At 45.2% G+C, this 23,591-nt stretch overlaps 2 protein-coding genes across 3 annotated transcripts in view; one reads left to right on the top strand and one right to left on the bottom strand.

Annotated features, from left to right (window-relative positions):
- LOC114874617 overlaps nt 1-23,591 on the top strand; it is a 101,466-nt gene that overhangs the window by 23,015 nt on the left and 54,860 nt on the right. The window lies entirely within an intron of this gene.
- On the bottom strand, nt 1,036-23,180 carry LOC114874666 (zinc finger protein 768-like). Of its 2 annotated transcripts, none has more exons than XM_029184163.2 (3): nt 22,642-23,180; nt 4,476-5,606; nt 1,036-3,531 (listed from the first exon to the last, which is right to left on the bottom strand). In XM_029184163.2, the coding sequence occupies exons 1-3, from the start codon at nt 22,742-22,744 to the stop codon at nt 2,528-2,530; spliced, it is 2,238 nt and encodes a 745-aa protein (XP_029039996.1). In that variant the 5' UTR covers nt 22,745-23,180; the 3' UTR covers nt 1,036-2,527. The 2 variants fall into 2 exon arrangements, with proteins under 2 accessions (XP_029039996.1, XP_046142227.1); XM_046286271.1 differs by having other exon boundaries at nt 4,560-5,606.

The raw sequence follows: 23,591 nt of genomic DNA, 5'->3' as shown, positions 1-23,591 counted from the left end.
CTAAAATACGGTCAAATCACTGCCGCGAGCAGCAATTCCGAGGCACTACGAACAGGCCACAGAGAATATGGCCGCACAATTATTCATCTTCAGATCATCTCTGTGTCTAAATGATAAAAGACTAACTGTAGAACGCCTAATATACGTATAATCGTAATCATATACTTATGCATCTCGTCATCTATAGTTTATAGATCATATATATATATATTTATATATATATAATGTACAATAATTAGAGAGATCACACGTCTTAATATAGAAATTTAAAAGACTATTCTCTAGTACGTTGAAATTTTCTTCAATATTTTGTGTGTGTTTGTGTTCGTGTGTGTTCCTTACTTTTCTTCATCATTTTCTTTCATTTTTTTCTTTTTTTATCATAATATTGCCACGAAATATTTATTCATTTCTTCCTTCTTTTTTTTTTTTACCGGCTGATGTGATGATAAATTGCGTTATTATTATTATTACTATTATCATTATTATTAAGTTTCGGATGAGCGGACTCTCGTGAAAGTCTTTTCTTCGTTTTCTTCTTTTCCTCCTTCTATTCTCGACTGTTTCATTTTTGTTTTTTTTTTATTTCGAGCTATACTCTCTATCGACTAAACCCTACTTACGCTACTCTACGGTGTCTCAGCCTTCTTCCACGTTCCCTCCTCTTTCGTTTTTTTTTTTTCTTGTTTTCATTGTCGCTTACCTAGTGTTATAATTCAGCACCAATCTGATTTTAAAACCGATTCAAAATATCATCATTATAGTTAATAGAATAATATAACCTGTCGTATAAATATACATTCAAATATTACTATAGTATACAAGAGTCGTACCCTCCCCTTTTTGCGCAACTAGCGTCGTCGTCAAAAACTTGTCGTACCTCGAAGAGAGAAAAAAAAAGCAAAAAAAAAAAAATTATGGCTCAGCACACTGGAGGGATACGCCGTCCTCGTAAATCCTGCCTAATCTCTCTTCTTCTTCTTCTTCTTCTTCTTCATCCTTTTGCACATTTTTCTCCCACACTCTTTCTTTCTTTTTTTCCTTTACCTTCTTTTATTTCTTTGCTGTTTCTTCTTCAATTTTTGCCTTCTTTTTTCTTGTGTATCTCTTCAACGATCCTTTACCCACTCTCGTATCCTCCGTTCGGCCTTCTTCCACCCCCGCGTTCGAGCATCTCTTTCTCTCCTTCTTTCACACACGTAAAGCATTCACGCACTCACGCACTTCTTTTTCGCGCCATTTCAACGTGCTCTTCTTCTTTCTTTCTTTCTTTTTTTTTTACCTTTCCCCGTTTTATTTGTTCGTCGAAGTGAACGGCTTTACATATTTACAGGCATTCCTCTCGTGGTCGTGTATTCACCTTCCTCTATCGAGGCAAACGTATCTTCCTCCCATGGTATCTCACATTTTGCCGCTTCTTCTTTCTCATTCTGTTGCTTTCCATTTCTTTGTCTCTTTAAACATAGGCAAGTTAAATATCGTATCACAATCGTTTAGATTTTTTTTTTAAATTTGTTTCATTCGGGCAATGTTCTGATCGAGATGGAACATCAATATTAACCCCCCCGTGTGTCTTTACGAAACACGGCGTATACGAGTATGCGTGTTTTCGTGTGTCTGTAGTGATGTGTATTTATGAGCGGTGTAACGAACGACACCTCGGACGGCCTGCCTGCGCGCTGAACCACCGAACTCTCTCGAGCTATTCGCGTATCCACGAAAAAAAACGCGACAAGGTACGTCGTTAATTCATTTAATATATATAAAAAATACGTATCGGGGAGGTTTTAGGGGAATAGACGAGATTCTTCGTTGGTTGATTCACTCAATCGACGCCGGTGATGTGCTCGACGGTGAACGACGAGAAAGGCTTGGCCGCACCAAGCTTGCCCTCCTCTTTCCCTCTCGAATCCCTCGACAGTCGCGTAGCTCGTTGGATATATCCGACTGGATTTACTTTCTATCTTGCTTAAACTATCTATAGTCATTGTGTTACGCCGTGGTAGAACACGGTCTCGGTTGGCTGCGTCCGGTGAAGCAGAGTATTCGTCAGGTAACGATGATCGGTGATCAGAGAAAACAGTTGCTTATCGTAAAGTGTACTTTGGCGATCTCCGCGACTGTTGGTCTACGTTCGTCGAAGGAAAAGGGATCAGGCAGTTTGAGCGTAGAAACGGAAAGACGCGTATAGAAGTTGATGGAAATAATGGGAAGCCGGTCGATCACCGTCGAGCTCAGTACTAGCTGGCCGTGAGGGGTTCCGAGGCTGCGCGAAGCAATGGAACGAGGAAAGTAAGCGAATCGCGAAACGAAAAGAAAGAGGCTAGTAAATGCACGATAAATGTCACGGGTAGTGTTGCTGGATCGGCTGCTGGCTGCATCGGTGCGGCGCGACACTGGACGTGGTTGCTGCTGCTGCTGCTGCGACTGCTGCCGCTGTCGCGTCGCTCTGTAACGCGTGACCGAAGCATCGCTGAAACCTCAGCGGTATTCCTGCTTGCTAGTAGGCGGCAGGATGGACGGTTAGTCACTGCGGCGGCAGACCAGTCGGTGGTTTGAACTCGCCGGCAACGGATACACCGTTCGCCTGAGCCGGGAACTGCGCCGTCGACACTGGCGGTTGATGATTGAACGCGGGCGCGTAACATTGCGGGAAATAGAGCTCCGGCTTGACGACCGTAGGCGTGAGACCTCGTGGCACCGGTACAGGACCCAGACCGGCCGGTGTACCGGGTGGTTTCGAATCGCTGCTCGAGTTCCTACGCACCTTGGCCGCGTGCGGGTTCATATGGTTGTCGATGTGCTTCTTTACCTCGGGTTCGGTGGCGAAACGCCGCCTACAATTCGGCATCGGACAGCAGAACGGTCGGTCACCCTGATGGGTGCGCGTATGCTGGTCCAGTATCGCCTTCTGACGAAAATCTTTGCCGCACTGTTGACACTTGTACGGTTTCTCGCCGGTATGGATACGTAAATGTTGATTCAAGATGGTGCGTTGACGGAAATTACGTCCGCAGTAGACGCAGCCGTACGGCTTTTCGTTCGTGTGTATGCGAAGGTGTTGGGTCAGGTGGGACTGTTGCCTGAACCTTTTACCACACTCCGGGCAGGGATACGGTCTCGACTCGATGTGTATGCAACCGTGCTGCAGCAACGTGGACTTTTGCTTGAACTCCTTCTGACAGATCGGACATCGTACGTACAACGGCATCCCCGCGGAGCGACCGTGTTGTATCACGTCCGGTAAACAGCTCTTGGTGCCGCCCTGTTGCTTGATATACTGGAGAGCACCGAAGCTGCCGGTTCCAGCGGGACCGAAGACCGCGTGATTGCCACCCTTCGGGTCCTTGAAGTAGGCGGGATACTGGATGGAATTCGCGTCCGGCGCCGGGCTGAATGCTCCCGACTGGGTGTCCGTGTCACCGAACGTCGATGCAACTTCCTCTTTTCCCTCCTCAGGCGGGAACGGCACGTCCTGCGGCCAGAGCGTCGGCGTCATCCCGTTCTTGAAGATCAGATGCGGGCTCACGTCTGCAACAAACATACGAATCTGTTCATCCTCGGCCTACCAGGCGGACTCTGGTAGCGGAGGAATATTTTTGTTAGTTGCCCGGACTACGGTACTACGCGCGGCCACTAAACAGACTAACTACAACGCCCCAGCGGCTGGAAGAATCACGAATCGCGACGAATGCACCAAAAGTACCCTCTTTTTATCTTTTACGAATAGTAGTCGCGAAGTCTAGGGAAGTTAATGAAGCAACGCGAGACTTACGGTCGTTGACCGATTAGGGATAACCAGGTCCGAGATCCACCTCCTCCACCTTCGCGATAGGATGCGTTTAGTAGGGAAGTTAGCTGGAAGTGAGGTGGCGTTAAAAGTAGATGCGATAATTATAGTTGCGTTAAGTATCGTGGTCGAATCGAACGATATAGAGGGCGGTAGAATTAGATGGATCAGATTAAACCGAGGATGCGGGAGATCGGAGAGGGAGGCTGCTATATCTCACAGCTCACCAGCACTCTTGCGTCCATCGGCCAACGTGGCCGATGTTTCGATCGATTTTCAACGAATTCGCGCGTTCGATCGTGTGATTGATTCGTTTCGAAACGAACAAACACCCGCGAATCGCGTCTGTCCGCTGGGAACCGACAATGGGTACCAGGAGGGGACGGTGGATAGGGAAGACGATAAGCAGATAAAAACTAGCTGGATGAAAGAACGCAAAAACAAAAGGGGGATGATTGGTTAGTTAGCTGAAAGATGATCGTCGAACGAAACGAATGGCGAATGGATGAAAGACGATGATGCGACAAGTATCGAACGGTATTATATTCTATTTTCTCAAATGATGACGATGAGAGAGATGACGATGGTGTGGCGGCGATAGTAACAGTAAAGAACCGGTGAATGGGTCATGTGTGGTTGTGGTGGACGCCCTCTGGGAGTCTGGGAGGCAGAGAGAAATGCTCGCCTTGGTGTGTGCGGACGTGCTGATTCAGGATCGCCTTCTGACGGAAGTGTTTTCCGCACTCCGGACATTGGTATGGCTTCTCACCCGAGTGGATGCGCAGATGCTGGTTGAGGATCGCACGCTGCCGGAACGTACGCTCGCAGTAAACGCAAGCGTACGGCTTCTCGTTCGCGTGTATGCGAAGGTGCTGCGTTAGATGCGATTGTTGCCTGAACCGCTTCCCGCACTCTGGACACCCGTATGGCCGACTGTCCGTATGGATCCGCTCGTGTTGTAGTAGCGTCGACTTCTGTTTAAAATCTTTCCCGCAAGTCAGACACTTGAACAAACGTAGATCGCTGTTCGCTCCTTTTCCCGACTTGCCGCTCTGTTGGACGATGTCCGGCAAACCGGTGCTCATGTTCGGTGCCCCGGGGCTCGCGTATTGATGAGGATCCAATGTGGGCCCACCGTCTCCTTGGCCGAGGGACGTAAGCATTACGCCAGGTTGTTTTAAATAATGTAACGCGGAGAAACCACTCGGTGTGAGCATGTGTGGGGGTACGGATGGCGATGGATGGGGCCTGGCCTCTTTGAAATAGTGCTGTGGATACTGCTGCAGCTCTCCAGCGCCAGGAAAACAGTCGGTACGGTCCACTTCGTGCGGCGTTAGTTGTTGTTGAGGCGAATGATCTTGTTGTTGAGTCTGTTGTTGTTGTTGCTGCTGCTGCTGTTGCTGTTGAACTTGCTGCTGCTGCTGCTGTTGTTGCTGCTGCTGCTGTTGCACTTGCTGTTGCGTTTGTTGCTGTTGCTGCTGCTGTTGTTGTTGTTGCTGTTGCTGCTGTTGTTGAGAGGTGGCTTGACTCGATTGTATGTCGTCGTCGGGTGGGGTTAAGGCTTGAGGCTCAGGCGGTGCCGAGGGGTACGGTGAGGGCACGGGAGAGGCCAACGAAGGCGGGGGACCGCTTTCTCCTTCGACAGGAGGACCACAGGCCTGCTGTGGACTGCCGGACGAGGAGGAGCCCTGCTGTTGCTGTTGTTGCTGTTGCTGCGGATACAGTCCCCCGTCCTGGAGAGATCCCGGCCCCGGGCCCCATTGCCCCTGGGGTCTCTCCATGTTGTCCTTGTACAATACGTAGGGCGCGCCAGTATCTGCAATCAGACAAGTCGAACGAACCTTTATCGATGCGTGCTCGTGAAAAGTAACAAGCGTCCGGTTTTATTCTTTGTTCGGTAACGGGAATCGTTCGGCATCCGATCGACCGGATTCGTCGTTAGGCTCGAACCTACTATCTACGCCTTTGTACCGAAATTTTTCATCGATTATCTAATCTGTCCTCGAGGTTTTAGCAAAGGTTCCATTGGGTTAATTCTTTCGAAAGTGGGAGAAGTGCTCGGAAACGCAGGTCTCGCTTCGTCAAGTTTCAACCTGATTTGGTTGATTCGATTCGCAAAACGAAAAAAGAGGGAATCAGAGGTTGTTGCAGGGTTGTCATGTGTCTTCTCGTCGAGGCGACGAACGATCGTTCGAAGCCTGACCGTATCGCGTTTAATCTACGGCCAGCTAATCGCGTTTCTTTCGCGGCCAAAGTAACATTCGCGCGGTTTGAAACATTGTGTCGGATCGGTTCACCGGGCGTACGCTTTCTACCACGTTGGATCGACCACGTTCCTGGTCACGCATGGTCAGATACGTCCGGTTCGAGCTTCGCAAGTTCAACGGCTGTTATGCAGGTCGGATGAACGCAGGGATACACGTCCCTGCGAATGATTTATGAAGTGTTCCACTGTGTATCTGCGATGTCGAATCTCCCTGCCCTTCTGTCCGCGTCAAAAAAAGTCCGCTTTCTATCTCTTTCCTTCCTCTTACCTTCCCGCCATCTTCTCCTCTCGCTTTGTTCTCTTTGGATACGAAAGAAGTCTAAATGATTCGAGCGACTCTATTCAACAGGTACGGATCTTGGTATTTAGAATCACAGAAAGTTGGATTACTGTATCAATGAAAAGCCGAGCTTGATTCACGCACCTGATAGGAAACAGTACCGAGAAGTCAAGTGTCCATTGGTAGGACCTGGATAAAATCTCTCCGCGGTATCACCGCCACAAAACCACAAAGACACTTGCTTTACTTAGAGAGTTTCTATCCGAGGTGAGCAAACTCGAGAAGAAAGAAATCGAAGCGAAGGATGAAGTTCAAGTTCAACAGCTTCTCTCTTAGCTAGACCAGCAAGAAATCGAAGAAGTCTTGAAAGTATAGAACGAATCGACATGGAAATAATTGCAAGCATAATGCAGAAGTATAATTAAGAGGCTCGTGGACGACACGCGGTCCCTCGCAATCACTGCTATCACGTCCAGCTGCGTTACGATGAAAACAACGAACGGCGGCGCATCTCGTGATTACGGAATTCGCGTTATGCAACGTTACAACAAAGTGTTTCTCCGTTTTATCGGATTAATTACCTCGCTCTTTATACTCCAACTCTTTCGTTTATCCACGGTCGGTCAACGTTTGCCCGTATATTCGCGAGTGCCTCTTTCAGGCTCCCTTTTGTTTTTCTCCCTCGGTGCACTGACGCATCGACGGATTATCTTAGCCCGTTCGTTTATTAATATGTCGGAGCCCACGCTTTCTTTAATATCTCTTTCTTTCGAGCCTTGTATTCCGCTGTTTCCCAACCGAAGGGAAAGAGCACGTATCTATTCGCGGCGGTAGAAACGCTCGCTTTTGTTGCTCGTCCACGGACGATACGGTTTCAGCGGTGACAAGTGTTATTGAACCTCCAGGCGGAAAAAAGATACGACAGCCACGCGGACAGTTCGACCGCGAGCGTTAATTGTTGCAATAACGACGGTGAACGATCGGCGAGCCGCGAAACCAGCACGCGAGACTAGCAAGTTGTAGAAAAAGATCGCTGGCAGGGCACGTAAAACAGAAAAACCATGTGCTCTGATTAAAAATTTCATTACTTTAGAAACGTTAGACGCATCTTCTTGATTACATCGGGGGCTCTTTCAAGATCATTTAATTAATCTTCTCGTCTTTGGTAATTAAACGAAGCAGCGGTATTACAGCTTCGTTTGAACTTCCATAAATCAGATAAATCGTGGAACGTGCATCAGTTCGTCGAGCAGACGTATCAAAAGGCATGTGTAACAATCGAACGGCATCGGATTGATTCCTTTCGTTCGCGTTCAGAGATAGAGAAGGAAAGAAAGATGGCATGCGAGGGTTCGGATTAATCGCGAATCGATCGCAGAATCGCAGCCGATTTGACATTAATGGTCGTCGCGTGTTCCATCTTCCTCGACGGAACGTTTAAACGTTCGTCGAACATTTCTTTCTACATTTTTTTCTTCTTTTTTTTTCAACCTATTCTGGCGGAGAAAAGTGGTAACACTTTTTTCAAACACGATCCTAGATTCATATTCAGAAGTTTTGGATGTTTCGTGGTGGAGCACACGACTGCGATTCATTTTTTCTTTTTTTTTTTTACCCGCTACCACGTTTTTATTTCCTTATCGCGCGACGTCAGGATTGATCGCTTGCATCTACATAACATTATCGCTTATTTATTCCGCCGGCTGTTACTGAAACGGTCTCTCGTATCATTAATTACGTTAATGAGTTTGCACGAACGTGCACGTACTTGCGTGTTACGTCTGTACGCGTGCGGAAGTAAACGTGTGTGCGTGTATTCGCACTCGCGACCCGTAATCAATAAACAAGTCGTACGATTCGTATTAAGGAGACTCGCCAGACGAACCCAGCTTCATTTTTTTTTTTCTTTCTACTTTCGATGCGTTTCGGAAATCGCGACAGGATGCAATTTCATCCCACCGTTTAGGGAAAGATGTCTCAACTTGTCCGAACATAAATTTTCCGTGAAAATGAAATTTTGTGTAAACAAGTTATTAATGAAACTGGTTACACGGATGCGTTCAAACGTTTCGAATTATTCGGGGAATAACCGAGAAGGAAAACTTTGTTATATTTTTTATGCAAATTCCGCGGTCAGATTCAAGCATTTTTATTGCATCGTATGGAAATATACGATAAAAACAAACGCGCCAATTGATTTTGTATACCGATAGTTTTTCCAGTTCGCAAACTTCTAATATTTTTCTTGGAATTGCTATCGTTTTTCTAACGAAGAGTGAATCGATCAATCTGATCGAAACGAGGAAAAATATTGTTTGCATAATTTTTCTGGTTATTTTCGACGATTATCCCGTTGCAACACGGGGAAATATACGAAAAGGATAAATACGGATGACGATGTTGATCTCTCATTAGTCTTGTTTGAAATTTTTGTGCACAAAGAACGAAACTAAATTCTGAATGAAAAACACATCGATTATTTATTTACGAAACGATATTATGTTTCCATTGGTGAAAAATTGTCTGTCTTCGTTAAAAAGCTTTTATCGAAACGGAATGTGTTACATCGGTTTACATAACTTGTTCGGTACGCTTCGATATCTCGTTCCAAAAATATTATGTTCTCTAGAAAGCGATAATCTGTACAATGCGTGTTCGTTTATCAAACATTTCATTAGGGGGAGAGATTTTATTTTCTGAATTTTCAGCTAAGCGAAACAAGTTGAAGCGAGTTAGAGGAAACATAGTAGCGAAGTTTAATCTGCTTTTCACGGCATTGCCGGCCGAATGCGGCGGTGCAATTTTAAACGAGTGCACACTCCCGCCAATTCGCGTCGGCCGCGTCGAAGGTTGATATACAGATTTCGCGGTGAAGGTCGGTTTACAATATCCGGTATCCGAGGCTCGGTATTCCGCGAGGTATCTATCTTGCTTTCTCTTCGACGCTCGCTGGTCTCGACGATGCACCAGACTGCGCAAAAATAATTCTCCTCCTCTTACGAAAGGTACCAACGAGGCTTTTCATCGAACGATATGGCAAAAATTATATAACGTTAGTAAATTATGAAATAATTTCGAAGTAACATTACGAGCAAGCTTAATCAATTGTTATTAATTCGTAATAAGCTGAACAGATTACGACGTTATAATGTTTGTTTCGTTCGGTCAGCGGTTCGATTATTTCGAGAAACATATTTTGAAGCAGTACCGTAACACGATTCCGAGGTTAATCAATTGTCGTTAATTTGTATAATGTAAACAGATTATTGGACGGGAATTAATCGGTTCGTTCGAGAGCACAGGTGATTGTATAATTATCTTGAACGGTTTATTTCGGTGCCTCTTTACGGTATCAGGATAATCAATCGTTGTTGCTTCAGCAACCCTTATTTTTAAAACAAGGATAACGTATCGTGTATCGCCATCATTTATTCTTTTATGAAAATAGCTGTAAAGTTATTAGAATATTCTTAAACGAACGCTCGTTCATCGGGACGAATCTCTTTTAATTCTCAAAGAGTTTTCAATTGGAATTCATTGAGACGCTACCGTCTAACTATATTTACGAACAGCCGATACGTTCATTTATTTATTCATTCGATGATGTAGAAAGTTGTCTAATTTATTGGCGAAACAACGGAAGACAGGTAATATTTTTATCGAGGACGTTTAATTTCATAGAGATTCCTTGGCCGCCCGGTGAAACCGGTTGCACGCCAAAACCTTTTATTCACGCACACGCGTGAACACGATTACAGGGGATTCCTGGGGCCATATTGTTCGTATTTTCTTTCCATCGGGATAGCTTGCAAAAACGTGGTTCCTCGTACAACAGGTACTGTTCCACGATTGTCCCATCGGCACCGGTACAAGAGGTACTCTTCGACAGCGAGGACGATTCAGGTGAGAGGAATGCGTCGCGAAGTGACCTTTGAATGAAGTTGCAGAAAATATGGATGAAAACAACGTTAAAAGGAAACGTTATTCGATGTCCGGACAGGGAATCCTGTTTTTCCGTTTGGACACGTGGAAAATAATTGCCGATTCCTTCTCGCGATTCATTTTGTAAGACGGATATTTATTTTATGATTTCACTCATTTTTTATTTTGAGTGCCAGGAACCGCGAGCAGAAAGTAGAGAAGCTCGGTACTTTCGCGCGTAGACAAAAGAACGCGGTCTGCTGATTTTATTATCGGGAAAAGCGGGTTACACGCCATTAGTCTCCTCGTAAAGAACGACTCATTTTCTATTTCATTTACACAAGTTTCGATAGGTTTGATTTTGAAAAACTTTGCCGCAGAAACGCACGAGAAAATATAACCGAAAGAGCCGTATCAATTGAAGACGTTGTTAAGTTAAAGTATCTGATAGGACGGGTTCTTTCTCGTCCAATTAAATTTTCAGATGCTGTTGATCGCGGCTTGTTTGCTCATCGAGAGTCAATAGTTCGCATCAGGAGCCTCTGAACACGCGTTGTCCGCCTGCCACGAAATAAAACGATTATTTGTCTCCACACCATCGACCCATTATCCCGATGCTTTCTACGCGAAAATCATCCCCCTTTCGCCCAGCACGATTCCCCGAAACCGATTATTACCAGTCGCGCGACCAACGCGAACCAAATGATTCTTTAACGAGATTTCGATCGCGAATCGCGACAACGCTCGCGGTGCATTAATATTTCGCCACGTTTCATTGATTTTGCAAATTGCACCCCCCTCCGAACCGTTCGAACAAAGCCAGGAAAATGAGAGAAAAAGGAGACGCATTACGTTGATTTCCATTTTTCTGTCTAATGAATCGTTGTTTTCCTACCCATTTTTATCGCCAACCTTTTAACCCTTTATATTCAACCATCGGTCCGTTTCATTCGATTTTTCGACGAATTACATGAAATTCGTAATTGTAAATAAAAATTTCCCACGATTGGACGTGGAAAATGTACGATGTGTTGTTTCAAAATTGCAACGATACATGGAAGGTTAACGATAAAAAACAGAAGGGGCTGGTAAGGCGAAGGGGCTGCTGGAATCGCGCGTTAATAACGCGAGAGCAACGAATCGACACAAATTCGATAGAATTTTTTCCGCTCTGTTGCCGGTCATCGAATTATCGAGTAGCAATTGTCGCGTGTTGTAAATTCGAAATCGTCGCTAATGAAGCGACCCGTTCCCTCGGGATTTCATTCCCGTGTAAAAACGAGAAGTACCGAGCGAGGATCGGGTTGAAGGAGGTGTCGAGGCCGATTTCTCGAAGGTCGTGCATTCGAGTTGGCCGCGATCTTTCGGCGAATAGAAGCGACTCGGTTTAACGAGGATGAATTGGACAAACGAGGCGAACCGGCATCGCAGAAACATCGCGCGAGAAGCGACCGAATTGCTGGAAATCTACCGCAAAAATCACCTCCTCCACGCATCCGGAGAACACTTTCGCGATATTCCTTTCGAGTTGCACGCGTTTATACGCTCTCGCCGAATCGATTGCTTTTTCCTCAACGAGATTGTTGAAGCTTTTGTGCTGAAAACTTCTCTTACCGCCTGTAAGCGTGAAAATATGAAGACTGTTATTGGATGTTCCATTGGAGAATCCATCTTTACCGTTCCGTTCGTAATCTTTCGACACTATTTGTCACGCGAGTACAAACTTTAAACGTTCCTGTGATTTATTATGGTTTCGATCAAATCGTTGCTTGCCAATGATAGTGGCATAACTCAAAAAATTTCTAATTTTCCTTTATCGCATTCTCCTAAAGAGATATCTCTTGTTTTTGCAAATTGCAACTACGGAAGTGCAACATTTTCCTTTATGACGTTTTTTTCTAACTTGAAACAGAGGCATAGCCTGACCCAGTTGCCAGGATCACCCTGAATATTTATCAGTGAAACGTTGATGAAACTTTCAAGCGAACTTCAAAAAATCTTCACTAGCTTCGTTAACGATTTTCTTGTCAAGATTCTTCCTGTTAATCTTTCTATGAAACACTAACTGATAACGCTATCAAAGTTGCTTGTGTTTACGATTCTCTATCGTCGATTCAGCAATCAACGATGCTTTTCTTCTTATTTCTCTTATTCCTTAGTTCTAATCGCTTATCTCGCAAGATTTTCACGAAGTCCCTTTGCAAACTGCATTTCCTTGAAAAAAAAAAAGTTTCAAAAACACTGCTCCATTTTTCTAATTGAAGTACCTTTACTTTCGGTAATTAATATACTAGTCGAAATTCTTCTTTAATTCTTTAGAAGATTGTATAATTGACGGATTCTCGTTTCGTTCACACCGGATGCTTTGACAATAGACAGAGGAGTCGAGGAACAGTTGAACAGACACTTGTGTCAACAGATTTGCACGGATCGCGAAGAAATCTTGGCGACAGAAACGGAATGGCTAATTGCAAGAAAGCCGCGTTCAAAGATTTCCTTTGCATTCACGGGACGTGAATTTTTCATCTGCACTCTTTTCCATTTTTTTCTTTCTTTCTTTATTTTTTCTGGCCAGGCACGAACGCTGTCTTCTTTCGTTCCTCTTTGCTGTACGTTTTTCTTTCATAATGGAACGACAGAGTTTTTTTGAAGACGTTCCTTCGGGATAATTCAAGACGAACACGAACGTGAGAATTCTTTTACCATTTCTTTTCTCTTTTCTTCGGTAGATGCTTTTACTCGTAGGTCGAAGTACCGAGTACCCGGGTCCAGAATCGATAGCCCTAGCTTAGAAGAATCGGCTTATGAATAATTCGCGATATAATTACACGGATGTTGGACGCGGCTACCAGCTGCATCCGATTGAACGTGACCCTTTTCGATCCTCGATGCCCTTTTCGTTAGGAACAACGGTTACGTTAGCCAAGTTCATTGAATGCTAAAGGCTAGAGGCGCGATAATTGCCATCCGGAGACAAAGTGGACTTTGACGAGGAACTGCACGCGGCTGGCCGATTAGAAAGCACTACGTTACGAGCGAGATTATTGAGAAACTGTTGGAGAAAAATATGCAAGCTTTTGTGTCGATGAAATTTCGAGAGGAACCGAGGACTAAAAAAGGAGAGATCCTCTGAAAAGATTCAAACGATTTTCTTCGACGAGCAAACCAGTTGTCAATGAGGATAGAAAAAAAAAGAAGAGGAAAGAAGTATCGATGAAAATTCACTGAACACACAATTCGATGCACGAGGGGTGAGATTCCACGGAAGATTCGATAGAAAAGTTTCCCGTAAGGAAGTTCCGGTTAACTTACGCGAAACAACGAATCGAGGATGCATTTTTCATCCCCCTGGAAACGGTTCTCTCGATTATCAACAACGAAATTTCATTGCTAGCATCATCTAAATAAAAGATTCCGAACGCTTTTGGGATGGTATAAAAGTAGACGAATTTTCCCGCCAAAACAGCGAGTCTCTATTTCAATGATACTTTCGTGAAAATTTCTCCTGTATTTACTTGGCACAATTTTAAGAAAACGATGTTGAATCGACTTATCCACTCGGGCGATATCGTTGAACCCCTTTAAGAGAAGAACACGTCCCGTAGCCTTACAAAGGGATGCGAGCGGAAGTTGAAGAGGAAAAAAGGAAAGAGCAGAGAGGAGAGGAGAAGAAGTGATCTTCGAATTCGATTTGACGCCGTGTAAAAGAAATTTTCCTAGCATCCTAACGGAGGATTCGTTCGATGCTTTGCCGTACTCGAACAAACGAGTGTCATTGATTTTTCGGAAATGACTGGACGATTACGCGGTCGGGGACGACGTCTTTACGATTTGTTTTGGCGGCGTGGAACGCGCGAAGAGAAACGAGAGAGGGTTGGAAAGGAAAACGGCAACGAACAGAGAAGAGGGGTTGGAAAAGGGAACGAACGAGGGGGTAACAAAGTGAAACGAAGAGAGAACGAGAGAGCGAAGGAAAGAGGTAGGGTGGGACAGGTGGATAGAAGGAGAAAGATCGAAAGAGAAAGAGAGAGAGTAGGAAATGGCTCGTGGTTACGCATGCGCGCTTTTTTCGTCAGACAGCATTTTTAAAGATTTTTCCTCCCGTAGCAGCTTGCAGATTTAAGTCGCCAGGTCGATCCCGTCGATTCTCGAATGCCCCGAACGCTGCCTGCACTTCGTTACACCACGCGTCCGCCCATTGCGACTCGATGGAATATTTTTTCCCCTTTTTTTCATTATTATACCGTCATTCTTTTATTCTTCCTACGGAAAAAAGTTCGTATGGACGAACAGCAAGGATTTTGGACGACTGTGGGAATTTTCACGATTTTCAACCTTTTCTTCGTTCGATCGTTATATCACGGCAAATTTTATCATCAAAATTTCAGAATTTTATTTTACGTTATCATTGTTTCGTTTTTGGGTTCAATTTTGTGTGTAGCAAAGAGGACTTTGAAAAATTTGAAAATTCTATAGGAATATCTGGATTTAATTTTTGAAATTCTGAATCAGAATACTGATCGTTTCGTTTATAATCATTTCATCGAATTAATTTTCTGGTAGCAGTGACGAGTTACTACACGGACAGTTTGTGTGTTAATATTCTGTGCTGCAGCTTCTGATCAATATGACACTCGAAATTCTCCTTTAGTGTGTTCTACGATCGTCTTTGAATATTCATTAGTTTCGATGTGACGAGTGGTTATGGTCAATTTTAGAATGTCTACAATTACTCGCACCCTTGATATTCGAAATTCATTATTTGAAGGGTGGTTAATATCTCGAAAGGATATTTGATTTTCAAGTATTTCGACATTTTTTTTCAAGCAACGACTATAGAGGACAGGATGCTCGACGAAGAAGGCGTGGAATTCCGCCACTTTTGCCGTTGCTTCTGATCAATATGACACTCGAAATTCTCCTGTAACCCTTCATAATATTCTATAGCGATCCTTTAATCAGTGTGAAATTCTCCTTGGTACAAGTTCTATTATACTCAGAACATTGAAAATATGTTATTTTCAATTATGTCTTCGAACAAGTCATTTTGCTTTAGCAAAGATATTAAAAACAGAGAGCCTTAGGCATTCCTCCTCCGTTGAAAATTAATGTCAATCCTCCGAGCAGTCAAAAATCGCCGTGCAAACAAATGTTAGCGAATATACATGCAATTTGTAGCGTTTGATCGAATTGAATAAAGTTGTATTTGAACAGTTGTTCAAGATGATGCAGCTGTTAAGCTGGTGAACGATGTCAGTGATCAAATAGCAATCAGTAGACACTTTGTTTTCTTATCTCGGCGATTTCATCGAAATGATTTTCGTTCGTTCGATACGAAAATAAAATAATTCTGTTAGGTAACGAAGAATGAAAATAATTTAGATTCGGATAGATTGAAACTGAACAGCAAGGTTAAACGTTTCCCTCTTGTGCGTACCACTTGAACCAGTTACAACTTTCGACGGACGCATTATTCCGAATAAATTGTTCGGACGAAATTTGTTCGGTTTTACGCGGGATTTCATGCTGTTCCCTCATTGAAATTTTTCTCGGTAATTTTCGTCGCTTTGCCACAGAATCGTGCTCGATTACACCGGTCCCGTTTTGCCACAATTTAATTACTGTCTGTAATCTTTCGCGTTTCACTTTCACCACCTCTCATTCTGCCTTTATTAAAATTCAATTTTAATCTCGATTTTGTACTCGCAGAAACAAGAGTTTCATTCATCGCCGACGTGTTTCATTTACCGTTTCAAATCGCGAACAGTTTAAGAAAGAAAAAAACGAGTAAAGTTGCACGAGAAAGTAGCAAAACTTTTTTTTTTTCTTCATAGTATCTTGTTCAATTATAATCTTTGAAAAATATATAAATTATTCCGGATAAACGTTCTAAGGAAACTTTCCCTTTTTTCGGTCGATTTCAACTTTCAAATTGTGCTTCTTTTGTATACTCTAATTATCTGCTTTCGAACAAAATTCAAGTTATTCACTTTTTGGATGATTTCACTAGCTTGGCAATTAAATTCGCAAATAGTATAATAACAGAAACGATCGTATCTCTAATAATTAGTGCCAGTTAAATAGTTTCATCGGAAAAAAATCTGACCATCGTAGAAATTAATTTAACTAGAAACGTTAATTAACCGTTTTCGATGAATTACCCCGAAGATTGTGGCTATAATTCTTCTCTATGAAACTATATAATACGATTCAATCTCTCTGCTACTAAATCGGGTAGAAGTCTTAAATCTGGCTATCCTTTCGATAATTGGGGTGTCTCATCTCTCGAGTCTTAACGAGGATCCAATTAAATCCAAGACGCGTAGGTACACGAAGAAGAAGAAGAAGAAGAAGAAGAAGAAGAAGAGGAGGAAGACTCATGACAAAATTTACGAGGGACTTTGTCCAGCTGGTGATCGCAAAATCGCCAGCAACTAGAGTTCTGTTTGCTCTCGAAAGTGCTCGGTTAATTGAGCGAGTGAAAGCTGGTTCGCGGGCTCAAAAGTGAAGGCGCTGTCTCGATATGCGTACAATAAAAAAAAAATATATATCGGATGTTGCGATCGAGGGAAAATCTAGTCCACGCATCCTGGATCGTCAAAGGATTATCATCGAACGCCACTCCTGAATCGTGAAAACGTTGATCCATCATGATTCTTCTCGATTCATAAATTACAATCGATTATCTACAATGTAATATAGCCGCTAATTTGTACCTACTTTGATTAGTAGAAAAATATGAAGGCAAGACAAGATCTACGATCGATACTAAGCGTATGCATCGAGCACGTCTCGGCTATCCGATTACGTTCGACGGACCACGTGCGTGAAACGTGCCTGACGTCTTCAGCTCGTGAAAAGTACTTGCTATTCCAACTTGGAAACTATAGACGGAAAATTTTACGACTGTCTTTTCCTATGGTCCACGAAATAGGAGAGAAAAATGTTGATGGTTAAATGGAATCGTTCAGAAATTCTTTGCGACACCTTCGTTGCGAACCGAAGTCTTAATCACGAGGTTTATCAATACGAGGGCAATTAGTAAAAATTTGACTACCTTAATTTTTCATATTTTATCAATTTCTCTATTTTTTATTTCTTGGAGTTACATAACAGATTCGGCTAATTGGCGGCTCAATAAGTTATCATCGAACAGATGACACGTTTCTGTTCCCATTCTCATTCAAGTTCCTCATCGACGTCGGTTCGATCGTTTCGTCCGCGTCCTTGCAGTGTCGTCGTCGACTGGTCGGAGCATCGGTCGCTTAAGATTCTCCGTGAACGCGGCTGATTTAATCGTGCGCGGATAACAATACCCGCGGCTGCACGCGACTCGGCATATTGAACTTTCGCGTCGTGAGGAGAAACAGAAATGGTCGTTTACCGGCGATAACCGCCTATTGGCGAGGCCCGTGCAGGCGCTAGAACTCCAGACGACCGACGAGACTGAACGCGAATCGTTTAGAAATCACTTTGTTCCTTAAATTCGACGATTACCATCGGCTTTTTTTTTTCTATCCTACGAAAGGGTACGGTCGCGATGGTCGACGAGCGCGAGGAAAGGATGCAAAGGCGATCGATGGATATCCTGTGGGATTAGACGGAATGGAAGGGGTGGGATTTTGTTATTCGACGGGGGATGATGGGGGCGAGGAGGAGAAACGGAGAACACGCGCGACGGGTAGAAACGGTTGTATCGGCAGGAGGCGCACTCAGGAGTTAAAATCACTCGTCGCTCGCGGAAAACATTCATTTGCAAGAGCAAACATTCCTCGCTATTTATCGAGTGTCAGAGGGAATACCTGCGGCCCATTTTCGTATCGAGCGTCGAAGGGACCCGATGAGAGGAGAGAGAGAGAGGTGCACGTTGGACGCGAGGGTTGGGTTGGACTGCGGGGGTGAGGAAAAGAGAGGGAAAAAAACAGGAATCGAGCGCAACAAAAACATAACTTTTCCGCGATGGCGGCGCGAAGGGTGCTCGAGAAACGAGTGGTCCTTCTCTAGTATTCCATTGGTGTTATATAGCTCGTCAGATCGAATGTTTGTTTTCAGAAAAATAGACAGAAACGAGAGGAGAGAGCGAGCACCGGCGATGTTAACACCGTTCGACCCCTCGCGCGCCCACCGGCCTCCTCTTCTAGTACGCATTCACGAAGCCCAAAACGTCGCGTGCTTTTTTTCCCCGCTTTGTCCCGCGTCTTTTGTTATTCCCCACCGGTCGAGGCTTCGTTTTTTAACACTTTGCTAGATCGAGCCTACCTTTCCCGTCAACGATTCGCGTTTGAAAATTTCCGCCTTTCTAAAATTCGCGATCCTCCGATGATCAACCCCGAAACAACCCCCTGCGCGCCGATACACGCTAGGCGTTGAAAATTTATCAAAATCCGGTAGCGAACTACTGACGATGTTTCTCATCGGTGAAAGGTCTTCCGATAGAAAGGATTCGCCGCCGACTTTATTCCGTTCGATCGAATCCTCTCGTTTCCTAAGACGCGCGCGGTTCTTCCGCTAGAAACGTAGCCAAGAATCGCCCTTGTATCCGAAGGAATAAGAGCACAGCTTATCGGTACCGCTTAGAGACGTACGAAAACGAAAACACGAGCGGGAGCCTGCTGATTGCTCTCGTACAGTCGTTTCTGGCGTCGATTCGAGGCAAGGTTAAGCGAGATCGTGGAAATCGATAGAGATCCACGACTCGGCTTCTCCTCGTACCGTGGCTGATAAATCAACGATTTATTCCCATCGAAGATACCGAGCCGTTCTCTGAACCATCGTTCATCCTCCGACGAAATACAGAGCGGAGATCAGTTGCGCGATCGAAACGAGCGCAGATTTTCTGCTCGAAACAGAAAGCAGTCGTTCCCGCGCCCGCCTCTTCGTTGATACGAACCAACGCTCTCTCGCTTCTCTTATCGTCAGAAGTCACACGATAAACCCGTCGACGTTTATTCTCCAAATATACTCTCGTCTCTGTTTCTCTCCTCGCGAATCTCTCGCCGAGAGATCGATGCTAATTGCGCGGCCTATTCAACAGGGAGGGCCTTGTTTCAATAACGAGAAATTGCAGAAAAAATCCTCAATTCGATCGGGATTAAGGTTCTTTTACTCGCTGCATTTCGATACCTGTAGAATTTCGATTTTTCGAATATACCAAGGATTTGATTTTTAAATTTTACACGATGCCCATGCATCGATCGTATCGCTGTTAATGAGCTACCGATTACAACCAACGCCGTGGAGATAAATACTTTCGATAACGAATCGCATCTGATCCCGTTGCAATTTCGAATTCAGAGCCGTCGTTTTCGTGAATGTTAATTGCATAGTATCCAGGTGGATGTTTCATTTGAAATGTGCCGTATGCATTAACACGTTCGCTGCGAACCGAGGGGCTGCGGACGTTCGCCGGGTGAATGAAATAAATATTAATATTAATATCATTAGTATTAATGTTGATAGTATTAATTGAGTGTGACGCGGATACGCGTCGGACACAGGCGGCCGTGATACCTTTTTACATTATTATTCTTAGCCGAATTAACGATGCGAATTATGCATTGAAAAATGAACATCCGTTGATATACGGAATCAAAGTGTTATTCGAATTAATCATCGATCATCGATGACACCCATAGCGATGAACGCTGAGCCCAAAAAACGGTCAGTTTTTTTCAACATCCTCCTCGATACGTTGTTTTGTTTGTTCGAAACGGTGGATCGTAGAGTGTGCGATTATTATTCTCGCGTAGGGTTCGTCGGTTATCGGTCGTTTAATGATCGTACGCAAATCGGAGCGCGAGTCGATGCTGTGTGTTCGAGGCGAGTTTGATGATAAGCGGCGCGTTTCTCGGATACAACGGCGAGGGAAAAAAGTATGAATTCAGACGAAGGGAAAGAAAGAAAGAAAGTGTGTTGGTAAGAAATCGATTGAGAAAAGTTGAAGGTGACAAGTACCTCTGAAATAAGCAAAGTTCCACAGACCGATCATTTGGAGTTGTGCTGGTCCAAGTTGGGAAGCCAGGTTAGCGTGGCTAAACGAGAATCGATCGTTTTATTCGTCGCGATTGACTTTATACCGTCCAATAACGATCCAAGATCACCGATCGATGCCGATATCCTCGTCATGTCAAACGACGAAAATGATCCTGTTTCCGATGACGACGACGATGACGACGACGATGACGACGACAAAGTGGAATATCACGATAAACCTACAGCAGAGATAACGTTCACTCTTGCCAGTCTGATACCTTTCTTCTCTCTCTCTCCATCTCTCTTTTTCTCCTTCGTTTTTCCCCCTTTTTTCCTTTTCCTTTTATTTCTACACGAAACTAGATTACAAATCGACGCTTTCGTGGAACGAAAACAAGTGAATCACTTTACTTTCGCCGCGAACAGATTCCTTTGCACAGGTGCGCGACGCGCTCCTCCAGACACTTTGAAAACGTTCAAAATCTTCTTCTCATCGTTCACTCGGCGTTCAGGTACAAAGAAGAAATCAGTTTCACGGTTTGTTTTACAACGATCCTGTCAAAAGACTTTGGGACACTAACAAGATGAAAACAATCGCGTTTCAGTTCGTTTCAGAATCGTTCAATCTCCGCAAGGTTCCGTAGAGTCGGCGATGCTTATAAATTCAAACGAGAACCGCGCTCCGCGGATATATTTGAATGGAACAACACTCGAGCACCGTTCGCGAGGATCGAAACTCGTTCTCGGAGCGGATTCGGTTTCAGCCTTGAAGGTTTCGCGGTGTCGGCGACGCACGGCGCGCGTATTCGAACGGACCGCGGATTTTCGTTCGGTCGAAAACACTCGGGGTAACTGGTTGTTTGCGAGGAAATCTCGACTCGGGCACGATCAGTAACGTTCGTATCCTCTTTATTGGCACACGATCGAGGCGTCGAAGCAACTGGTCACTGATTCGGTTCGCGTCTCGCGTGGCCGACACGAATGCACTCCGTTGCGATCAAACGCATCGTCGCGATCGGTGAACGTTGAAACACGATTCGACGTCCCAGACAGTTGGATAGAACCGGTGATTCACGTGCACCACGATCGGCGATCACAGCCGGCCGATCATCGTTGCTAGCTGCCGCCAGCCAACGTCTCACGAGGGCCGTTCTCTCTGTCGGTCACGAACAGCACGATCATCGCACGAGTCCTCCTCTCCCGTCAGCAACGTTCACCTTGACCAGACGACGGGATAGCGATCAGCGCTGGCTGACAGAAACCGACTCTTACAGCACGGTTCGAAACCGATCGGAAACGAAAAAAATTCAATGGACCCACGATTTTAAAACGACTTAATCCGAGAAACGCGAGGCGCGAGATCTCGTCGAAAAAATCATCGAGTAACCCTCGAAAAACTGATTTACTCTTAGAGCCGAGAGAGAGAAGAGCGTGTTTCGTCACTCTGCGCTGGCCAGACGATAATTTCAGAGGCGATTAGATGACCCAACGGCGACGATAGTAACGAGACCGTATTTTGCGGATCAGTATGATCTCTCTCTTTCTCTTTTGCTCGCTCGTTTGCTCTTTCGCCTCTCTGTCTCCCTTCCACTTTATCTCTCTCTCTCTTTCTCTTATCCCTCCTACCACCTATCCCCTCCCCGCCTCTCTTTCTCTCACTTTTTCCTTTCTCGCGTTTTGCAAATCGCCGGAGCAGACGATCGCATCGTCGGATACCGAGATTCTTCACGGTCCTTCTCCTTCTTTCTTTTGCTTTCTTTCGTTCCTTAGCGATCCCCCTTTCTCTACCTAACTCGAATCTAACAACACGTTTTCGAACACTCTCTTGTTTTGCACGAGACGATCGTCGTGACGACGTGACGCGACGCGAGGCGGCGCGAAGCAGCGTGGTTCAAGCAAAGAGCACACACTAGTTTAGAGTAGCAGGCACGTGTCTAGCCAGCGGCGTGTTTTAATCGGCGTTGGAGGAGCACTTCTCCGCTAGTAGGTGCCGGCCGGGGTAGCCTCTGTCTGTCGCGTGTACCCTACACGCGCTGCTACATGTGTGCACGCGTGTATACATTGTGGGGGAGACGGTGGATCAGGAGGGAGCAGAGAATAGCAGAGTAATGTGTATATATATATATATATATGTATATATATGGTATATGTGTGTACGGAGGAGCGTATACGCGCGCGTGTAAGAGAGAGCCGTAGAGCGAGGAAAAGGAGGGAGGGCGGGAAGATTCGAAACCGCGCGTAGATCGCGGCGCGCGCTCGCGATGACGTCGTCGTTTTGGCAAAACGTGGACGACGCACAGGTGGGCAAAACGGTCGCGTCTGCACGATTTTCTACCGATACCCGCGAACGATGCACGCGTTCGAGCATGGTAAAGAACGGAGACAGGACGATGCGTGTTAGCTGGTACTCACCGGAGTTGTAATATTCCTTAAAGTAGCGTGTCGCCGCACGTTGGACGATCGAGTAATACAAGTTCACGTATGACGTCGACTGGTTCTGTGCCGAGAGCGCCATTTACACTGTTTATTCGTCGCGCGTTTGTTCACAATATACCTTTTTTCTCTATTCTTTCTTTAAAACTCTTCTCGCCGGTTTTCGTTCCGGGACAGAGCGACGTTACGTGGATGCGTGTTACCGCGCCGTTCGTCTATACATGTATGTATACGTGGGTGGCAAAGTGTCGTACAAAAGCGTATATAACGTAGATCCGAAGCGCGCACGTTCGCGTGATCACGGCGGGCAAGATGTGACGTGACGAACGACAAACGCGCGAAACGTGTGTCTGCTCGTTCGTTCGGCTCACGGTTTTTCTTCTCTCTTCAGCTCTCCTTTCGCGCGTTCCTTCTTTTCCTCTTGCCGATTCTTTATTACGTCGCGATCCCTCCGTGTAAACGAGATCGTTTCGAATCACGAGCGTAAAAAAAACTCCGCCGGAAAATAAAATAAAATAAAAAAAAGAAAAAAAAAAGAAAAACAAAAACGAAGAACAACTTTTCTTCTTCTCCTCCTCCTCCTCCTACTCCTCCTCGACCGGTCCTCCCTTTCGATCACGTTTTTCCGGTACGGCCTTCAAGCAGCGAGACGGTCTCGCATGCCGGCTAGAGGCCCGCGACTTTGATCCTCGGCACACTCGCTTTCGGGTTACCCGCGCCGGTAGACACAAACTCGGTAGACTCGGCCTGAGCCCCCCCGAGTAACTCGCCAAGACCGAGACACTGGCGAGCTGCAGCGTTGCCACACTTCCGTCGCCGCGGTGCGCGTCCACGGAGTGGGGATTTCTGGACTGGTTCGGCTTTGGGATGGTAGACAGCGTCGTCGGGTGGAGGACGAGCGGAGAAGGTGCCGGCGTTGAACGAGAGTG

The sequence above is a fragment of the Osmia bicornis genome, chromosome 6, assembly GCF_907164935.1.
Source record: "Osmia bicornis bicornis chromosome 6, iOsmBic2.1, whole genome shotgun sequence".
NCBI lineage: Eukaryota > Metazoa > Arthropoda > Insecta > Hymenoptera > Megachilidae > Osmia > Osmia bicornis.
The sequence above is the reverse complement of the archived record's forward strand: the minus strand, read 5'-3'. Positions and strand labels throughout refer to the sequence as shown.

What these genes read in the sequence shown, in the direction of transcription:
- LOC114874666 (XM_029184163.2), bottom strand. Translation starts at nt 22,744, where the DNA reads ATGGCGCTCTCGGCACAGAACCAGTCGACGTCATACGTGAACTTGTAT. An exon ending in TAAGGAATATTACAACTCCG is followed by an intron (nt 5,607 to 22,641) that starts GTGAGTACCAGC and finishes GTCTGATTGCAG; the next exon opens with ATACTGGCGCGCCCTACGTA. An exon ending in GCACGTCCGCACACACCAAG is followed by an intron (nt 3,532 to 4,475) that starts GCGAGCATTTCT and finishes TGTTTGTTGCAG; the next exon opens with ACGTGAGCCCGCATCTGATC.